General features: G+C 47.2%; 6 protein-coding genes across 6 annotated transcripts; 2 read left to right on the top strand and 4 right to left on the bottom strand.

Moving 5' to 3' along the window:
* Positions 1 to 2,681: 2,681 nt before the first annotated feature.
* On the bottom strand, positions 2,682 to 3,946 carry N7458_004297 (uncharacterized protein; the record flags this gene model as incomplete). Its single annotated transcript, XM_056907679.1, has 4 exons — positions 2,682 to 2,977; positions 3,042 to 3,096; positions 3,207 to 3,739; positions 3,922 to 3,946. 4 exons carry the CDS (start codon positions 3,944 to 3,946, stop codon positions 2,682 to 2,684), a joined length of 909 nt encoding a protein of 302 aa, XP_056768406.1.
* A 252-nt stretch (positions 3,947 to 4,198) lies between these two features.
* N7458_004296 (uncharacterized protein) lies at positions 4,199 to 5,181 on the bottom strand (the record flags this gene model as incomplete). The annotated part of the gene is made up of 2 exons (XM_056907678.1): positions 4,199 to 4,891; positions 4,966 to 5,181. 2 exons carry the CDS (start codon positions 5,179 to 5,181, stop codon positions 4,199 to 4,201), a joined length of 909 nt encoding a protein of 302 aa, XP_056768405.1.
* A 115-nt stretch (positions 5,182 to 5,296) lies between these two features.
* N7458_004295 (efflux pump antibiotic resistance protein) lies at positions 5,297 to 5,969 on the bottom strand (the record flags this gene model as incomplete). The annotated part of the gene is made up of 2 exons (XM_056907677.1): positions 5,297 to 5,716; positions 5,781 to 5,969. The coding sequence occupies 2 exons, from the start codon at positions 5,967 to 5,969 to the stop codon at positions 5,297 to 5,299; spliced, it is 609 nt and encodes a 202-aa protein (XP_056768404.1).
* Positions 5,970 to 8,120: 2,151 nt separating this feature from the next.
* Positions 8,121 to 9,732, top strand: N7458_004294 (FAD-dependent oxidoreductase). The gene is made up of 4 exons (XM_056907676.1): positions 8,121 to 8,453; positions 8,512 to 8,789; positions 8,856 to 9,226; positions 9,280 to 9,732. The coding sequence occupies exons 1-4, from the start codon at positions 8,149 to 8,151 to the stop codon at positions 9,715 to 9,717; spliced, it is 1,392 nt and encodes a 463-aa protein (XP_056768403.1). The 5' UTR covers positions 8,121 to 8,148; the 3' UTR covers positions 9,718 to 9,732.
* A 266-nt stretch (positions 9,733 to 9,998) lies between these two features.
* On the bottom strand, positions 9,999 to 10,896 carry N7458_004293 (class I SAM-dependent methyltransferase; the record flags this gene model as incomplete). The annotated part of the gene is made up of 2 exons (XM_056907675.1): positions 9,999 to 10,320; positions 10,388 to 10,896. The coding sequence occupies 2 exons, from the start codon at positions 10,894 to 10,896 to the stop codon at positions 9,999 to 10,001; spliced, it is 831 nt and encodes a 276-aa protein (XP_056768402.1).
* Positions 10,897 to 13,699: 2,803 nt separating this feature from the next.
* On the top strand, positions 13,700 to 15,081 carry N7458_004292 (chalcone synthase; the record flags this gene model as incomplete). The annotated part of the gene is made up of 3 exons (XM_056907674.1): positions 13,700 to 13,908; positions 13,977 to 14,620; positions 14,696 to 15,081. The coding sequence occupies 3 exons, from the start codon at positions 13,700 to 13,702 to the stop codon at positions 15,079 to 15,081; spliced, it is 1,239 nt and encodes a 412-aa protein (XP_056768401.1).
* Between the last annotated feature and the right edge of the window lie 230 nt (positions 15,082 to 15,311).

Genomic DNA, 15,311 nt, shown 5'->3' with positions numbered 1-15,311 from the left:
CAAGCCAGATTCATAAGCCCTATACAAGATGGCTGAATCTCTATAAGCTTTATGCTATACCGGTCAAGGACATCGTACAATCAAGACGTATACAACAGTATACGATCTACATCATCACTACGGTCAATGACATGATACAATCATGTAAGACGTATACAACAGTGTACGATCTACATCATCACTACAGTCAATGACATCGTACAATCAAGCAACCACCGATTAAACAGCTACTGCATGAGATCACTATGCATCATCTAGAACGATCACATGCAAGAGACAAGTTGATTATAAATATGCCCTGCCTTCTCTACCAAAAAAAAAAAAAAAAAAAAAAAAATCTAAGACATACAAGCAAGATTCAATATAATCAACCAAGCTTCAGTCCTACCTCACTCTTCTCTCATCTTATCTTTATGATTCTAAGCCGAATTGATTTTATCCTTCCTATTCAATCAAAGGAAGAAGATCAATTAATCTTCCTTCCTCTCTACCTAACCTGCGCAGCATCGCTTGCTCATAAGTATAAATTCCTTAGCTTCTAGGCGCCGGTAACGCGTAAACGGCGGTATAGCTAGCTTAGAGGTAGTAGTAAAGGGGACCGGCAGCAGAAACGAGACCATAAGTACATTACTATCGACTTTAGCAACGATAAGTAGTTATTTTATACGTCTACTATCTCGAGAAATAGGATCTAAAATCGGACTAGGTAGACCATTAATAATAAAGGGCATAATGTTTAGTAGCCGTTAGAAAACAATACCGTCCGGGCCACTAGGCTAGATTCCGTATACGAAATATTTATCTAGAGTCAACATAAGTGAAACCCCCGAACTCACTATTACCGAGCAGTATTTAGTTTGCAACAATAAGTACAGAGTCGCTATTTGTCGTCAATATACGCATAGCGTGAAGCCCCAAAGATATACATCGCCTTAGTAAAGTAGACGCACACGAAATCTCGCTCTCCGGTAGAAGCCGAGCTTTGGTATAGATACTACACGTTTCTTTTCTATAATCCCAAAGTGCGATAGTAGCAGATTTAGCACCCAGACCAAACGAGTCAGATTTGTCAACGGGGAAAGGAAGATAGACAGCCCAATAGCGTGGTACTCCGCTACCCACTCAGATATGAACCACCTAGTAGAAGGCGAGCCGCTGCCATCACGATGGCAGTGGAAGGATCAGAGGAGATGGAGTTAGGAGGCCAGAGAACAAATGAAGTATGCTCCGCTAAAGCTATTCACAGACCTTACTACGTTTGAAACCGGCCCCTTTCATAAATTACCATTTATTAAAGGGGCCGGTTAGGGAGTAAGACCGGGATCATATTCTTGTTTCCATCTGTCATAAATAGACGCCGATTTCTACCAAAATGCCACACACTGAGCGCTGAGTACGCATTGATCGCGTTGATCATGAGGGGAAGCAATAGGATAATGGGATGATCTCCCAGCTATCGGAAACGTACCGATTCAATGGCGGTTCCTTTCATTTTAAATAATGAGCTTGAAGGTCGCCATTGTGTGGTATCCTGTCAGCGCCCCTTTCTCACTTTGTAGGTCAATAACCTCCGCTGGGCCGCTGGTTTGAAGAGGTCATCCAGTCTACGAAAAGGCATTTCCAGCGAGAAGTACATGCCCAGAACAGACGACCTGGCCTCGGCCCGTTCAGGAAGTATAGAAATTATCCATCCCGGGTGGCAGCTGCTGTGGCTCCTCAAGCTTTTGGCAGGGAATAGTGATGGGATGAGACCTCGGGGACACCATCTTTAAAACGATTCCAGGAGAGAGAAGTCCATAGAAACATTCCATTGGGCCACATCACAAAACTCCTGGCGAATTGTACGAGCAGTATCTTCGTCAAAGGAATTTTCCGATGCATACTCGTGAACTATATCCTAGAGGAGAGGAGCAAGGTCATCCCGGTTTCACCCCGGGGGGGGGGGCGGGGGCAAGCATTCGCTGAGCATTGTTCGAGGGAGCGCAATGGGCAGAAAGTGACAGAAAGCCAGAGGGGAAGAATAAAGCGGCAAAGGTAGGGTCTAAAGACACTGTTCTAGGGGCACAACGTCAGTGAGCGGTATAACGCAACGGTTACTTGGGAGGTGACTCATGTGCGTGTTCAATGTGTGCTACGATAACAGCAGAATAAACGGGGACAGATACATTGCATGTGAGACATCGTCGACGAGAGGTACAAGATCGATGATTGATGAAAGCATGATGGTCAATGGGCAAGAGCTGCCTGGCAGTTGGTGATTAAATAAGACATATCGTCTATCATTTCTGTATAACTAACCAGGGGAGGGTGACCCGTCAGTCGAAACAAGTTTAATTTTCCTTGATATCACCCGTCAATATGAGATCGCGAGGAACAGCCAGCCCTTTGGAACTACCTTCCCCCGTCGGCTTGTCAGCTTTGAAGATTTGCTCGCCCGGAAATAGGAGATTGGTGGTGAGGAAGTAGTCGAGGGGATCCATAGTCAGATTAATACGGGGGCCTGGCACACTCAGGTTCCTGAAATGCGGGGGGACCTCGCTTGAGTGTGGCCAGAACTTTGCCCACCACCTTCGGGACGTATCCTTAGATGTGATGTTCCATTTCTCATCCTGTGTCCAGTCAAAGCCCAAGAGGTTAGGACTCTTGTCTGTGCTAACGTCCTTCCACTTTCCCTTCCCATTTCAGGTGAACACAAGTTCCACCGTACCACTGTCGCCGCTGTCAACGCCTGATACGGTCTGTCCCCATTCCCAGTTCGCGGATTGACCGTTGCTCGTATATTTGATCCTGTTATCGTCGACTTTCTGGTTGCTGGAGATGCCACCGCTGATGGTGATATTAGTCAAAGGGTCGCTAGGCTCGAATTCAATAGCGTCCATTTTGGTGTACCACCACCAACCAGTGCCGCTTTCCGAATCGTCCACCTTCTCAACCGAAACAGTGTCGGCCTTCAACTTCCCGGTAAATTTGAGTCCACCTACAATATTCCTCCGAGTCAACACAAAATGGTATCCATCGGGGACGCTATTTGTGTTACATACCTTCGCCTGCAACGGTAGTCTCCTTTATATCATCGAAGCCTTTACTTAGGTTGGGCTGTGGGTTGAAGGTTTAGTGAATGAGAATATAATGAAGCGGGCTGGAAAGGGATGGATGACGGAATTGCTCACCAAGAAGAAATGATTCAGCAAAACATAGTTGCTCACGATCAGACCAGCTGTACTGCCCTTGGGAATAGAGATGAGATCGCTAGAGCCAGGGTGAAAGGTCACCTGCGTGGTCCCAGTGGGCTTTCTTCCGCCATCTTTCCCGCCCTGGACGGCAATCCACATACACAGGGCGGATTTGACCTCACTCTCATTGTTGCCCATTACCGTCGTAAAGCAAAACGACACCGGTCGGAGAACATGATCGGCAGCCTGAGACTTGTAATCATTCGACACCCCTGCGAGGTAATAGTCGATGGCCGCAGCCTCGGCAAAGTAATCCTCGATAGCACTCTTGATGATTGTGTTCAGTCTCTTCGCGGTTGTCTGTGATACTTCATCCTTCCCCTTGAGAGTGACGGTCGCCTTGCGGAGATCAATATACACCCCCCTGGCTGCACCTTTATCATCCGGATTAATGATAACCGTGTAGTTCGGTCCCTGAATATCCTTGTCCTCAATTTTTGGAGCGGAATGTGCCTTGAATTCCGAACTGTCCTCGGCGCTTGGTGGATCATCTTCCAAAGCGATCACTACAGCGAGTTAAGGTTGGGGAGCCCGCAGAAATCAGCCAAAGATTGATTCACGGAGTATCTTACGGATTTTGTATTTAAGCTTCCTTAAATCTATGTATAAATTGTAGCTAATCTCTATAGACAAATACGATAGCGAACGGGTTCAGATTGAATATCCAATCATTTCATGTTGGACTTACCATTCAATACATATCTTTGGCCCATATGTGTACTAGATTTTCGAGAAAGATAAAACGCTAACTGTTGTGAGACAACAATGAATTCTCGCAAACAAAATTTGATGTGTATATTATTCACTGCACTATACCTGAGAAATAGCGTCATTTCCCTTCTCTAGTGTCGACGTCGCTCATAGAACCAGTACATGCTGCCGTCCATAGTGTAGTTAATGTGGGAGGTCCAAGGCGAGTGCCGGAAGTATGGTCCAAACTTCGTTATACGAGGTGTACATTTCGTTCATGCCTCATCCTTCGCACCTTGAACAACATGATCAGTCTCTAAAGATTTATCCATAGTCCGACTTGCAACAAACGGCGTCGCTAGGAGACCAAGAGCCCCAATGCCCGTCATAACCTCAAAAATGGAGTCCAACCCATATACATATGCATTCATCACACCTTCGCGTAAAGCAGACCCAGCGGGCAACGTTTTAAGGGTGCTAACATAACCCTCCGCATTGTGGGCGATAGCAGTCGGAAGTCCCAAATCACCCAGTCTCGTCGCCATAAAATTCTGCAGTACTGTTCCACCAATGATGACACCGATGGCGAAGCCCAGCGTCCGGCAGAATGTGTATAGTGAAGCGGCATATGCCACGTCTTTGGCTGGCGAGGAAGCCTGCGCTGCAAACAGAAGCGCATTGTAAAGGACGCCGTGGCCGAAGCCCACAAAAGCAAACATGAAGATCCAGCCTGCTGTACTAGTGTGCTCTCGCAGAAGGATGGTAACACCAGTAGCTGCAATGGTAGCGATCCAGCCACACCAGAGGGCCCAGCGGTACCGTCCGGTTTTGGAGATGACGAAGGCCACGACTATGCTGGTGGGCAGAAGAACAATGGAGACGGGCAACACGCCGACACCGTTCATAACGGCGGACAAAAGTTTGACGGCTTGCAGATACAGAGAGATATAATAAAGCTCACCGTACATCTAATGAGACAAGTCAGCAATGGTTTTATTTTCATGTCATTGAATTCCACAGGGGATAGGCGGGGAGATCGCACAATAATGCCTTGGACAATAGACGCAGCATATACAGCCAGCGAGGATTGATCTGTAAGTATAGACAGACGTAGGAATGAGTGACTAGCCCCAAAGAACTCCCAAAACCCCGTCGCGACGATACCACCCACACCGAGGCAGAGTGGAACCAAAGTCTGATAACTTCCCCAGGAGTACTGTACCCCACCCCACGAGAGCCCAATCAAAAAGGCGGACATGCTCGTAATAAATAAGACCTGGCCGATCCAATCAACAGAGCGAAGCTTCCTTCCGCCATTTTTGAACCTGATCGATACAAAAAGCATTAACCCTGCCAGAGCCGATAGAGGGAAATTAATATAAAATACCCAGCGCCATCCCGTTGAGGAGCTCGTATGGTCCACAAAGCAACCCCCCGATCAGGGGGCCAATAATAGTTCCCAGTGCCATAGACCCTTGAATAATAGCACCAAACTTTGGCCGTTGACGCAGGGGAATGATATCAGTATTGATGATCATGGCAAGCGGAATGAGCCCACCTCCTCCTATACCCTGGATCACACGACCGGCCAGGAGGGTAGCCATATTGTGAGCGACACATCCCACAATAGATCCAATCACAAAGAGGCCCATAGAGGCAACGAGTACCTTTCTTCTCCCAAAAATATCGGATAGTGAAGCCATGATAGGCTGGAAACCTGCGCATGGAACTAAGTATGCGCTACCTATCCAGAAAGTACTGGTGGCGTCGCCGTTCAGCTCCTCAGCTATAGTCTATTTTCAGTGTTAGATTGCTCGGGACCGAAAGATTGAGATAGGTGTCAATAAAAGCACTAACTGGAAGGATAGGTAGGAAGATAGTCATGTCCAATGAGGCCATCAAACTTATTATTGAGAGGCAAAAGAGTACTTGAAACACCTCCCTGCTTGGCTTCCATTCTGGTTCGGGGACATCAGGCGTACGCGCCTCCTCTGCTTCAGTTTCCTTGAACCTTTTATCAATTTGCGCTTGAGTGTTCTCAGTCATAGTGCCAAATGCGTAGAAAGTGCGCGCGGGACGAGAGGAACAGTAAATACGACGAAATGGTTCCGGATGATTGTGCTAGGAATCGCGCAGGAAAGAAGATGGCCGCGACATGGAAAGATAACCCAAAACCCGTACTTTGGGCCAGTAAAGAGGTATTGCCTTCACTTGCACTTCCTCATATATATTCATCATTTCTTTGTCCATCATCGTTCTGCTGATCTTAGTTGAAAAAGGAACGGGGCGAAGAGACAAAAAAACAGGAAATGGGAAAAAAAGGAAAAAAAGGGAAAAAAACTATCAGTAACCCCTAGTAAAATATTACATATATTTCACCGGCTATGTATTATATTTTGACAGGGGTCCCTTGCATGTGCCACTCGATTCGCCAGGGCTGTGGATTATACGCAGCACGCTGATCATTGCCCAGACCAAGCAGCTACATACATGCATAAAACGAAAAGGATTGATAAATACTACTAGTATATGGGAACCGAGGAGCGCAAAATTTCTGATTTGGGTGTGTGGCTGAACTTCCCGTCTCCACGAGCTACTTAGTCGGCAAGGCTTGTCTCCACTCTAAGAGGCACAAATCCTCTTACTCCTTATAGTCCCGTCTCTGACAACTTTGAATTGAAAACGCGGGACTTCCATTTAGCAAAGAATCAATTGGGTCCTACGCAAAGCTGTTGCTCTTGCAGAAGTGGACTTGCATATCTCCGTCTCCTCATGCTCAGCCAGCCACTCGTCCAATGCTGCTGGGTCACAGCTTGTCCCGCACGAGAAATTGCTTCTTTAGATCCTACAAGTCCTACTCGCGGGCTGGCAACAATGCCTGAGACGAGGATCCTAGATTGGAATGGGCGGGCTCGCTTGAGGGATTTCTTACTTGGAGCGCGCCAATCTGGAATCGTTTCGTGACAGGGAGCAGGGGACCTGCAGGCCGAATTGTGCTTGATTTCGTTCCCAAGACGGCTATCGATAATGAGACAATTGTTCAGGGGCTGCAAGGAGAAGTTTTACCCGGTGGAGGGTGATGGTGAAGGGGCTGAGAATCTAGGGCTATGGATTCATAGTTTTGATTATCCGGAGGATGGGGCGTGGACTTTGGAGCAGGTAAGATGCTTCCTTTGTCTTCATGTGGCGTGTTGAGCTGAGAATTCGATGAGTTGGTAGCTCGCTTTTGTTTTGCGCTTCAAGGTTTTGGGCTTTGAGATGATCGGCGGGGAAAGACATCATACGAGACGATTTGTGGTTGCCAACAAGGATGCTGTAATTGAGATGGGTCGTATTGCTTTCTCGTACGTAAGGTCCTCTCGGGGCTCGGCTGAGTGACAGCTTCACTAGCTCGAGGCCATGTACTGCATAGGATGTGCCTATGATATATACTATTATTCTGCTACTCTGCATATTGATTACATTTTTTACCGTATTGGGGTACAGCACTACATATACTAAGCACCTCCAGGAAGGCTCATGTATGTAGAGAAAAGAAAAAAGATTTGGAGGGATCGCTGTGGCAGGTCGATCACCGAGTTCTCGGGATCAGCCCGATTTTCAATGCATGAACGCATATCAGTGCAGATGCCACAATGCGCGCTCAATAACGATGCACACAAAAAGGCAACACCGGAAAGTTTGAGATATTTATGCAGCGCAGAATCAGCAAATCGAGGCAGAACGCATCTGAGCCTTCGACTCCATGTCCTGTCCCCCCCATGCAGCTGCGTGGGCTTGACCGACTATTGTCAAACTACCCTAACCATACAGCTCGACGGCAAACCAATACCTTTGAATGGTCGGCAATAATTGATTATGCTGGAGTGGATCGATCAACATCTGTCGGCTCTCAGATGCGGACTTTCCAATCCCCAATTTTCTTTATCTGTCCCGTCTTCGAAGTCCACAGTAGCTGTAATATACGTATATATTGTTTATTAAGTCGGCTTTGATTTTGGGAAATGACTGGCAGCCTCTTTACTCCGTACTGCTATACGCTTTGCGTTAGGTGCATCCTCGAACGCAAGCTTTGAATGGATGCCCCCTGAGTTAATGTGAGAAAGTGATTTATTAGCCGAGGTCGGGGTCCATGTATTTTTTTTTTTTTGATTTACTCATCCATCAAGAACCAACTTCACTTTGCTCGTTCATTACCAAGAAACGGACTACCACCAACTCTACAATGCAAACAGAAAAGGAGCGCCCCTTCAAAGTCCTCATAGCCGGCGGCTCAATCGCGGGCCTGACACTCGCCAACGCCCTTGCCCGCGCAAATATCGATTTTCTCGTTCTTGAAAGCCATGGTCGGATTGATCCGTCAGTCGGCGCTGCGTTGACAGTTCCCACCAATGCATGCCGAATCCTCGATCAAATGGGTATTTATGATGATATTCAAGCACATATTCAGCCGACCGCGGATATATATACATATGTGGAGGATGGCCGATTGTTGGCGAGAATGGATATGCCACGCGTTATCTGGGAGCGGTATGCATGTTTATTTTTACTATGTTCGGGTTTGGACATAAAGAGGCTGATGGCAGAGTAGGCATTCTTACCCTATCGCTTGGCTGACAAGGGAACAATTGTTGAGAATTTTGTATGACAATGTTCCGGACAAGAGCAAGGTGCTCTTGAATAAGAAAATTACGAGGGTTGATCATTCAGATGATGGCGTAGTTGCACACTGCGAGGATGGGAGTGAACACAACGGTAGTATAATTGCTGGTGCGGATGGAATTCATAGTACAATTCGGGGTGAGATGTGGAAGCATATGGAGGAGAGCAGGAAATGGAAGAAGAAGGTGAAGAAAGATAGGAAAGGTATGTTTTTTCTTTTATAGGTATACACATCGTTGGAGAATTATGCAGACCTAATGTGATTGATAGCTATGACGGCTGAATACGCATGCATCTTTGGAATATCCCGTCCGATGGAAGGCCTCAAGCCGGGAATTATTTATCGGACCTGGGGCAAGAGCTTCACTACCTTTGCGAACGTCGGGGAAGGTAACCAGGTATTTTGGGTTCTCTTCACCAAGATGGACCGGAAGTTCCAATATCCCGGTGTACCAAGGTTCACGAGAAAGGAACAAGACGGGCTGGCTGAGAAATTTATGGATCAACATGTTGGTGCTGGTATTAAGTTTGGGTCGGTTTATGAGAATGCGACCACTTCTACATTTATTCCCTTGGAGGAAGGAACATGCAAGTCGTGGACGTGGGGTAGATTTGCATGTTTGGGTGACTCGGTTCACAAGGTCTGTCCATCTCTTTTGCCCTCCAATATAGCATCGTGCGCTAAACATGATAGACAACGCCCAACATCGGTCAAGGTGCCAGTCTAGCTATTGACGATGCCGCATCTCTCGCGAACCATATTGTGTCAATCGTGAACAGCTCTGGTGGCATACCGTCATCGGGTGATATCACTACGGCCCTCACAAAATGGGAAGCGGGTCTACGACCAAGAGCAAAGGCAATCTGCGATGCAGGAGCTACCTATATGAGGTTAGAGGCGCTGGCGAACTGGCCGCTCAAGATAGCTGGGCTGTACATTGCGCCCCACATCGGGCGTGTTTTTGCGGATCTTCTCAGTGTTGTTGATACTGGGGCACCAACATTGCATTTTCTGGCGTTGCCAGAGAGGAAGGGTGATTCTGTGTCGACTGAGAAAGGAGCAAATGGACGGAAGTGGAAGGTGAGCTGGTATATTCGAGCATTCTGGGCTGTGAACTTGAGACTGAAATGAGACTTTGCTTAAGTGGGAGATTTTGGTAAGGGGCGTTATTTCCACCTCAACAACAAATGGAATCGCTGCACTGTAGATTTACAAAGTAAAACAATCATCAATCATCTAGAGACGTCCGACGCCACTAGAATGGATTTCCTAGTTCCATAGAAGGAAGTTTTGTGACAGAAAGGACCAGTATATGATTCTATGTTCTGTGTGCCTCCAGCCCCAATTGCTTTCTCTAGATACAGGTCCCCTGATGGTTGACATTGCGAAGACTGTCGAGGCCTATGGGGCTCTTAGCCAGACTTGACACCAGCGTAATAGCGCAAGCTAACTACAGGCCAACTCACAATCTTTGTCCCACTATGAAAGGTCCATTTGCTTAGATCCAGCCCTGGCTGATCCAAAAGATCACTAATCTCCTGACTTGTGCGTGTCCTGAGACAAGATATAAGGCCATCAATCCAGAGCGTCAACGGAGACAGGGGCAAGATGTAGGTAAAGAGGAGATGGACGGGCGAGTGCCAAAACCAACATAGGGTTACGACGAAAGTAAAGAAGAACATGAGTATGGTGGAAAGACAGGTGGCAACATCACGAGACGTTGCTTCAAATATGCTAAACGTGTATTAGATCCTGTCTTTGATTGTTTTTCCTGCGCCATAGGAAAGCTTAGGCCACTTACATAAACGAATCAGCCGACTCTACTGCGCTCTTCAAAATGCCCGCGGCGTCTTCATCACTAAAGTGATGGAAACATATATTGAAAATACGGCATTCCTTCTTGTTTCCAAGTCGAGGAACGGCTCGGGCGTCGACTGGAGTTACAATATATGATATATTTTTCTGTTTCTTGCAAAGTTGCTGCCACGCTTCGATGTGTGGATTAATATCGGTTAAAATGAACTGGACGGGCTTTTCGCCTTGGGCTTCAAGTTCCCTGTTAAGTTCAAATTCGAGGACCGGGGTAGGACCTCCCGACCCAGCACAGATGTCGAGAACAGTGTAGGATGAAAGATCCTGCATGTGCTCCTTGAAAACCTCACATGCTTTTGTTGCGAGACTCTCGCGGCCCCAAGGCGGAAACTTGAGAGTCCAGAGTTTGGTCAAGGTAAATTGCTCGTGCTGGTGAAGCCAGGAGGGACACCAGGATAAGTCTCCAATCTCGAAAAGCTGTGATCGCGGCCAGGACATCTTGTGTATGTTAAGATGGCCTTTAATGATCACATTCCGGACATAGGGTTAGCGTTATATAACCAGCGGCTGCACTAGTCCGGATTGGGTGGCCATTTAACACACAGAACATAGGCTAACGGTCAGTCAATGAGTCCCCGAGAGGCAGAGGTGGAAGCATGTGTGAAATATTTTGATTGCTATACTCCGCACCATAACGAAAATTCGTTCACCGTCTTTTGCGCCTACATTAGGACTATATGCCCCACATCCTGTACATACATTGCAAGCCCATTGCAAATCAGTGTACTTGAAACAAAAGCAAAAGAACCAAAACCCAGTCTACCGGTACAATCTATGATTTTTTTTCTGCATCGCAGGCGAACTGTTCGCCCCACTCTACAGTAGCTATTCGGAAGGCAGGGTCCGAGATCTGTCTGGATCGGATCTGACTGATTGCTGGGACCATGGAGAGTGCTGATATGGAGACTAGCTCCAGCCTATACGGGACTTTGTTGATATACTACTTTGTGTTTATTATATCATGCAGTCGATTTTTCGAGGGGCCTGCCAGTCACTAATATCACAAGGGAATAATGGCAGACTAGAAAAGGAAACACGGTCAGTAGGGTACAGAAAGCCCCTGACAGTGGGGCGAGGCGATAGGTCAGATTCTGTGAGATTTGCGATTTGCGGCGATGACTGGCGGCGTCGACTGCCAATTACAAGGGTCATATTGCGGTTCGTGCTGTTTGACGTCGAGTGCAACCCACTTAAAAGCCTAGTAAATCCTGCTAGATACTCGGTGACCATTAGTTGACTAATTTGACTTGCACTAAAATGCCCTATAAAGGTTCGTAGTTTGTGGGCGAATAGATGGGTCTGCCAATCCGATGCGGAGAAATAGCGATAGTAAACAATGGAATTTATGATTACTGACAGGAAAGGAGGACTACATACATATTCAGGGCGTGCACTTCCGGTCTTTTCCTGCAGCTGAGCTGCAATAGAAATCTTGCATAATATTAGGTTCAATAAACCTAGCATTTCAAGTGGAAAAGATAGCCGTGTATCCCAAGAGTGTACGGAGGAGAAGTGCACGTTACATTACTATGTACTTGACCCGTTTAAGGTTCTTGCTTAGTTGGAGGTTGGATGTTGACCAAGTATTTTGACAGGAGCCAAACAGGAGATGTGGCTGGCTGACTTGTGGAATACGTTAGCGGATCTACCTGCACGTCCAGCTCCAATTCGAAGTAGGATCTGGTTTTCGGAGCAGTTCCTGTTTGCTGATTCGCAATCGACCGGAGTAATGCGTCGGATGGGAGTGCTATATTTCGATCTATCTTGCTGAACGAAATTTCAGGCGGCGAAGTCAGTGCTTAGACTTAGAGACTCGATTTACTGAGGTTAACTTCCAAGAAAACGGCCAAGATCCTGGAGAACTATGCCCAATAACGCGGAATGAACCCACTCCCTGGCCGATGCAGTGCCCGAGAACGGATTCGGGCCTCAATCACTGCCCGCCCTAGGTCCACTTTGCAAAGTTGCCATGTGTATTTTCTCGGCCGCCTTGCCTCCATAACAGATTACGTTTACAGTTTTTTTTCTAATTACACGCCTTGTTAACTAATTATTACCGATAAATTCTGTGCGCGAGTATGCATTTGCCATGTCTCCTATATGGCTACCTTTAGTGGCTGAGTAGCATAGCTGAAGGACTTCTAATACTGGGTGTGTTGGAGTTTGGACGCCCAATTTGCCGCAGTCGCCGTTGGCAGAATTTTGCCTGGAATGGGCGAAATATGTCTACTCTTTTTCCAGCAGATTCTTTGATCTTGTGCACCATTGCACCATGCTACCTGGCCATGCATGCAGTGTTGTCAAGATGATCTTCGGGAAGCATCTGTGGTGCAGAGTGATGGCTGCAAGAAGTTATTCTTTAAGGCCGCACTGCCTGTGAGCTCTCGGTCAATGTCAGTTGTCCATTTCCTGTAGGTAGGGTGTAATTCTGTCCCGAGCCTGAGCAGACTCGGGATGGGCTATGTAAGCGAAGCAAGGACAGAGGTGTATGATTGCAGATACGCCACGATTTCAATCAAGATTGATTCGATCTACACGGCAGATGACCATCCATTGACGGGCGTACACTCTTCACTCGACATCCCGACCACGGACCGAGGGGTTCGCCCTGCGGTGGAGTCCCTTGGGAGATCGTCGCCCGGACCAGCATTTCGATTTTGACGGCCCACTTGATCTGCAACGCCATCGAAAATCTCTGACACCAACAGAAAATCAGAAATAAGAAATTCAGACCACCAAACCTAAACGTCAAAAAGATGATTACGGTGAGGGAACCTGAGGGAATCGACGGATCAGTGGAACCACTCCAAAAAGGGATGTGATCGCCCAGATCTCCGTAGATCTAGCAACATGATTCGCCTTCTAGGCAGATATTCAGCAATTCCCTAGCCTGGCCGCTAATGCATTTCAACGTGCTACTTCAGCCGCAAGCAAACCAGACGCACCTGGATATTAACTAAATTCTATGTGTAATTTAGACACTTTTCACCAAAATCAGCTAATTCTGGCCTCATGAAAGCCACCACAACATGGCCTTGTGCCGTGTTTACATAGATAAACTTCCCTTTCCTTTGGAGAGTGATTAATCATCCGAATTGGCAATTTGGGAAAGCGTAGCGCAGATCTGCACCCAGAGCTGTATAAGACGTAGGCGAATTGCGTTCCTGTAAGTCCTTGTTGATGAGAGTTAAAAGTCTTAGGGCACAGTCTGTTTTTCATTCCAAGGACTTCTTTTTCCACCATGGCGTTGTGCAGCACCTTCAAGTCATGGGGATCCTACTTGAAGCGTGTTACGCAGCGCAAGGAGAAGCTTCATCATTTGACTGGAAACGAGACTCCTGCAATTCCTGCTGTTTCTGTTGTTAGTACAGGAACTCAATATCCTTCCAACAGGATGGGTCCAGAGGGCCTCGCGGAAATAGCCTTCAGACACTACGCCGATAGTCCTGCGTAAGTCTAACCCAACTATACTCTCCTTCATCATTATCTGTACTGATCTTATATATGCAACGCTCCAGTCTCCAAAAGACATTGGAGATCAACGCGAAGTCCAGGATAGAAGAGCGTTACAGCGCTATACCGCGTAGTCACCCACTGTGGCACCAACTCAATACACCGAGTATCGCAGAGTGTGATGAGCTTTTTAAGAAATACGGCATTCCCCTCGCTGAAGAGGCTGCTAAGAAGGCCTTGGCAGAATGGGGCGGCTCACCAGTTGATATAACTCATATTGTTACAGTCACTTGTACAAACACGTCTAACCCAGGGTTCGATTGTTTCCTGTCCCAAAGACTGGGGTTTGGAAAATCTGTGCGGCGCACTCTCCTCCATGGGGTTGGATGTGCTGGTGGTGTTGCAGCACTTCGAACAGCAAATGAGCTCCTTCTCGGCGCTGCACATCAGGGCAAGCCAGCCAGGTGTCTTGTGGTTTCGTGCGAAATCCCATCTGTTTTTATCCGAAGAGAGTTAGAAGATCTCATCAAAGAACAAAGGCCTAACGTTGGGCTCACGCTTTTTGGGGACTGTGCTAGTGCGATGGTGCTTAGCAATGGTATTGGCATCAAGGAATCTGAAAGACCTCCCCTATGGAACATTCTCAATTCTCAGACTACTCAGATTGAGAATTCAGGTGGCTGTCTTGAGTACAATGTTGGCCCATCAGGTGAGTGGCAGAGAGACATCACGGCCGACTAGAAGACTCTTGCTACAGCGACAGAGTTGTTTAACAAGTAAACAGGCTATCTTGCAGTTATATCGAAGGATGTTCCTAAGCACGTCAAATCAAGTTTGCCGTCAGGCTTTCAGGAACTCATTACGTCTACTAAATCCCTCCGCGAGAACCCTTCAAACTTTGACCCCACTACCTATGACTGGGCGCTACACCCTGGTGGTTATGGCATTCTCACTCTCGGTCAGCAGGCTCTGGGATTATCAACGCACCATTTGCGGAAGAGCTATGAGGTCTACACGAAAAGAGGCAATACCAGTTCCTCCACAGTGCTTAGCATTATGGATAAGCTGGCGCACGAAGATGAAAAAGGTGGATCCGGAAGTGACAAACTCATCACCGCAGCCTTTGGACCAGGTATTACTATGGAGATGCTGGTGCTGGCCAAAGCATAACCAATGGATGTGATCATGTCGATGTTCAGCAAGCCTTATTTTGGAGACGTTGTACGTAGACGTCGCCCGAGTGCGCGCGCCCGGGATAGCCTCATTTCTGCCTTATACGTTGAAATTCATGCCAAATTTTGCCGACAAGTTTATCGACTGAGGAATCATATCATTACGTAGGAATTATGTAGGACGCAGTAGAGCAGTCAATAGAGGCAGCTAAAGAAGTACGGCATGCT

This window comes from Penicillium daleae, assembly GCF_028827525.1.
Source record: "Penicillium daleae strain IBT 16125 chromosome Unknown utg000004l_segment0_segment0, whole genome shotgun sequence".
NCBI lineage: Eukaryota > Fungi > Ascomycota > Eurotiomycetes > Eurotiales > Aspergillaceae > Penicillium > Penicillium daleae.
This window is presented reverse-complemented; position numbering and strand designations above follow the sequence as displayed.